The sequence below is a fragment of the Pinus tabuliformis genome, chromosome 1_1, assembly GCF_031772625.1.
Source record: "Pinus tabuliformis cultivar Carrire ecotype Pingquan chromosome 1_1, CPIR1, whole genome shotgun sequence".
NCBI lineage: Eukaryota > Viridiplantae > Streptophyta > Pinopsida > Pinales > Pinaceae > Pinus > Pinus tabuliformis.
Genome location: NC_142297.1, coordinates 461,144,662 through 461,149,779, shown reverse-complemented (window position 1 = coordinate 461,149,779; position 5,118 = coordinate 461,144,662). Strand labels below are relative to the sequence as shown.

The 5,118-nt window shown below is 36.7% G+C and overlaps 1 protein-coding gene across 1 annotated transcript; it reads right to left on the bottom strand.

The window, feature by feature from the left end:
• Window positions 1–1,978: 1,978 nt before the first annotated feature.
• Window positions 1,979–4,889, bottom strand: LOC149213745 (uncharacterized). Its single transcript, XM_089390802.1, has 4 exons — window positions 4,357–4,889; window positions 3,963–4,256; window positions 2,609–3,838; window positions 1,979–2,472 (listed from the first exon to the last, which is right to left on the bottom strand). The coding sequence occupies exons 1-4, from the start codon at window positions 4,471–4,473 to the stop codon at window positions 2,041–2,043; spliced, it is 2,073 nt and encodes a 690-aa protein (XP_089246928.1). The 5' UTR covers window positions 4,474–4,889; the 3' UTR covers window positions 1,979–2,040.
• Between the last annotated feature and the right edge of the window lie 229 nt (window positions 4,890–5,118).

Sequence of the window (5,118 nt, the reverse complement as noted above, 5' to 3'; positions counted from 1 at the left end):
TAGCATGCATCGAGAGGTTGAAATATGGAGGAACATTTTTGTTAACTCCCCCATTTGCTAACATTGATGATAATCACTCCGTAAAATGTGAGGAAAATAGTATGAAGAGATTTTTTTTGAGAAGGATGGTGCAACATTTATGAGAATATAGTCATGGAGGTTGCATACCAACAAGTTGGCCAAGAATTTTGAGGAAGCGGAAAAAAAATATGTAGAGGAAGACGAAGTCGTAGAATAATTATTTTTTTATGGCAGAGCATACATAGAAAGTAGTCTAACTATTCTAATTTTTGAACCCATTTACAACTCAAATCATCAATAAAAATGTCAATATTCGATTAGGTCTAGAAAAGTAGAATAGTTAGACAGTTCCCATACAATTTGCCAAATGCCAGTTGAGAATAACATTTGAACAATCGAGTACAAAGGGAAACATGAAAAAGGCAACAGTTTGCTGCGAGAAATTGGAGGAGAAAGCGTAGCGATGCCCATGTATAAACTCCACAATCGAATATTGATGTTGAAAATATTTATTTATATGAATAAAGAGTAGAGAAGAGACACTTATGTCTTAATAATTTTTTGATAAATTTATTAACAATAAAATAGTCGTCTAATTAATAATATACAAAGTAATTATGAAGGATTAGTCAACATCCCCCTTTAATCTGAAGGGACATCTGACATGCCAAATAACATTATGAATTTTTCAAACTTTTCACATCCCAATGCTTTGGTAAAGATTTGCTATGAAGTAAGATAATTTGTTAGATGAATGTTTTTGGCCTCTACATGATGTCAAAATGTTTGATTCGATCATGGAATTTGGGATTCTTGGCCAATTGAATTGTAGAAATATTGTCAATAAAGAGAAGCATTGAAGTCTTTTGTTTCTCCTACAAATATTCAAGTATGTTCCGAAGCCAAATGATTTCTTTTGTAGCTTGAGGTGCTGCAACATATTTGACTTAAGTGGTAGAATCAACAGGAACATATTTCTTTCGTGATCTGCAAGTGATAGTTGTTGATCCGAGATTCATCAAATAACCAGAAGTAGACACCCCATGCTCTTTATCTCCATCAAAATTTGAATCTGAATAACGAGTGAGTTGAAAGTCTGAGACTTTAGAATATTTGATTCCATATGGCTAAGTGCCTTTTAAATATTTAAGCACTCGTTTTGTTGCAACCCATTGACCTTCACAGGGCTAATACATAAACCTGGAAAGTATTCCTACAACAAAAGTTATGTCACGACGAGTAGTACTCAGAGAAATCAAACTTCCAACACGCTGCATGTACTTTGTTGGATCTTCAAATGTACCGCCTTCATTTGAAGTAAGCATTAGGTTCTACTTCATTGGAGTAGAAACAAAATTACAATCCTGCATACCAAATTTACTCAATAACTCTCCAATAAAAATATACTTAGGTTTTTGATCAACTTCAATTCCTAAATAATGATGAAGTAAACTCAAATATATCATATCAAAAACCTTTTACAACTCTTTTTTAATGGATGCTATATAATCATCATTATTCCCTATGATAAACAAATCATCAACAAAGATAACTAAATATACAACTAATCTTCCAACTTTCTTGACAAATAAAGTTACATCATCTAAATTGAAATGCTTATAATTCAACTTGAAAAATGCTTAATTAATTTTTCATGCTCTTGCTAGTTTCAAACCATACAAATATTTCACCAAGTTATATACCTTTTACTTTTTTCCTTTAACAAACAACTCTTTAGCTGAAACATATAAACGGAGATTTAAAAAGAAATTTTACATCCATGTCATATATTTTACAGCTAAATGTGCCAATCATAGTATTACTCCCGATGTAAAAATCAATGTGCCAACTTCCAATTTTAAAGGGCCAACATAAAACACATGCAAAAGCGAAACGTTAATAATTAAAGAATATGTAAAATAGTTTCTGTAACGTATCGTTCATAGAGATCTATTCTGGAGGAATACAATTCAATAACTCAAGCTTCGGTTAAGACGTGCCTTGACAATTGTAAATACCTTAAAACATGATTAGTTTGCATACTTCTAAAACCTGGCTTTTGCTGGCAAGCGTCACTATCCATCCCTTTTCCCCATCCACTTCATTTCCACTACCAATGTGATAAGCAACGACCTTGGTGTACATAGCTTCATTTTGGAATAATTTTGAGTCTTTTGTCCACATATACATATGTAGCATTCTTCCGCTTGATCCGCCTCCACTGAAGGTTGTGTACTCCACATATTGTGCAAGGTGGTTACTTGGTTCAAAACGTACACGGAAGGCGTTGCTACTGCCTTTGTTGGTGATAAAGCACATGATTACTGCTTTATATGAAAGGACATCGTCTAGCTCTGCGGGAGATCTAACTGTGGTGGTCGTAGTGACACCCTGTACTGCTGTAACATGCTCAAAAGCACTCATCAGAGATTGCATTAATGCCTCAAAGCCCTGCACGATAATCAAATAATGCATCGCTTTAAAATTCAAACATTGATAACTTTAATAACGGATGATTTACCATCCCTTATACACGCTTCTACACACGGTTTTTGTATATATATACATACACAAAAGAGGTACTTACCGCAGCATCCGAGAAATGTCTTCCGTCTATGTCTCTTGAAACGCCGAGAAAATTTAGGCGTTTCAACTCATTAGGTACTTCCATGCTCTCCAGCTTCCAACACCTTTCCGCGCTAATTTCTTCCAATGATATCAGTCCTTCAACATTCAGGGTTTCCAGTTTAGTGCACCCATTTATGTTGAGAAATTTAAGGTGTTCAAGATTTGAAAGGTTTTCCAACGGCTCCAATAGCGTGCAATTTTCCAGTGTCAATCTTACAAGTGTTGGTGGAAAACCTTGGACCTGCGTCAACTGAATGTTACCTGAAAGATCAACTTCTTCAAGCTTGGGGCAAACATGTGAAGGAATGCATATGTTGGATATGTCTGTGTTTCTCAAAGTGAAATCTCTTAAAGCTTCCATGACATCAGTCTGAAAACTAAATTCACTTATAGGAGATTCGGATATACTCAAAACTTTGACATTTTTCCACCGTGGTGAGATTGTGTTCACTTGCGATTCAAGGATGTATAATCTTTCCAAAAGATTTAACTCTTCTACAGGTGTGATGTTATCTAATTCTAGGCATCCTAACATAATCAACTCTTTTAAGCCCTTCAAAGAGGCCACAAAACGTGGTAAGCTTTTCAAATGTGGACTACCTATTCTGAGGTGTTCTAATTTGTCTAGTAATCGTAAGTCCGAAGGCAAATCTTGTAAACCAGTTTCTAGTAAATTCAAGTATCCTAAATAGGTTTGAGATGCGATTCGCTCGGGCAAGTAATTCAATTGAGCACAGCCTCTAAAGTCGACATACTCAAGTGTGGAAATTCCACCCAGAATATTTGTTGGGATAGATAGCGTCTCGCAGTCACGCAATGCCAAATGTTCTAATTGCAGTAACTGGGAGAAGGAAGTGGGCAGTTCGGTCAGATTAGTAGACCCGGATAGATCTAAATACCTTAGGTTTCTGAGATTGGAAAAATCAATTGGGAGCGTGTGCCATTTCGTCAGATTAGCGGAGAAAGATAGATCTAAGTGCGTTAGGCTTACAAGATTGGAAAATTCAATTGGAAGTGATGGTAGCAATGGGATATTTTTCAACACTATCTTATTCAAATCTTTCAACTTGATACCTATCCGTTGCAAAAAGCTGTGAAAGGAAGGCATGACGCTGTCGTGGGTGCTGGAAATACTTGCAGATGCATCCCCTTTCGCATCAATTCTCAACTCACGCAACTTTGTAGGTACCTGTAATGAACACACAATATGTTAATCATCAAGAACTGGCTTCATGAATCTTACCACCACGAAATGTCATAATCTCTTTACCATCGCGAACTGATTGAACGATCTAAAATATAGATCCACTTACCTCATGCTTTCTAATATGGTCGAATAAAATTTCAAGGTGATCAGTAGGACCCTGAAACTCCAACACCCTTAAAAATCTTATTGAAATGGTAGAAGGAATGCAGATAGAGCCAAAATCACGCAAGCGAAGCCATACCAAACTCCCAGACTTGATAGCCGAACCAAAAAACGCAGTCAGGTCTATTGGATGTTCAACAACCAGAAAACGCACACCCTTTAAGGTATTAGTGAGTTCAGGCGAATCCTGACCTGTAGGGATAAGAATGCCGCGAATGTGACGGGACTCTGATCCGTCCTGGTAAGCATATTCAAATACAAAATAAGTTTATGCTCTGAAAACAAATAAACTGTCTGCTGTTTCAGAAAATAAATGGATGAGGCCCAGATAGACATACCTGACTCAACATTTTTTCTATATCAATTGAGCAACTAAGATGGAGTGGCATTTTACGTGAGCGTGAATCTTGTCTCACAATATGTCTAGCCAATTCCCTGACTGGAGTTGGCACCATAATTTTTTATCTCGTCTGCGATAATACTGTTGGCAGGTAAGACTCTATGTACTTATACCAGTCCCGGAACTTGCAGAGTGGTTTCATTAAATACCCATTTCCTTCTGGACTTGGATCTTTTCCGCGGTTCTCAATTTTACGATAGGACTCCGCATCAGACTCAAAGTCCACAAGGCACTTTTTATGGAGATTTTCAAGAAGTTCGTTCTGAACATCAGAATAATAGCCCAATCCTTCTGATACATTAACAGCTAGTTCTTTGTCTTCTCCTACAAAGAAACACCCAATGTCCAAAAACAAGTACTTCTCTTCGTCGCTGTGCATTGACTCGTAACTCACTCTTAGTGTTTTTAGAACACGGTTTGCATCGACCAGTGGTTCTCCTTGAGAAAACCTTTTCAACTGTTGTTTCCAATACCTTTACCGAAACAGAACAATACTATGTTTTAACACAGCGGAAATAAAAATTGTTTGCGGAATACGGTGTTTCAGCAACGCAGTTTCGTCAATCGCTGAATGCAATGTTTCAGCAACGGTGTTTCAGCAACGCTGAAACTAGTATTTCATTAACACTCTGTTTTGACGTCTCGTAACAAAAAGAATATTTTCTGATTACGCTGTTTCAGCAACACTCAAAAAACTTCT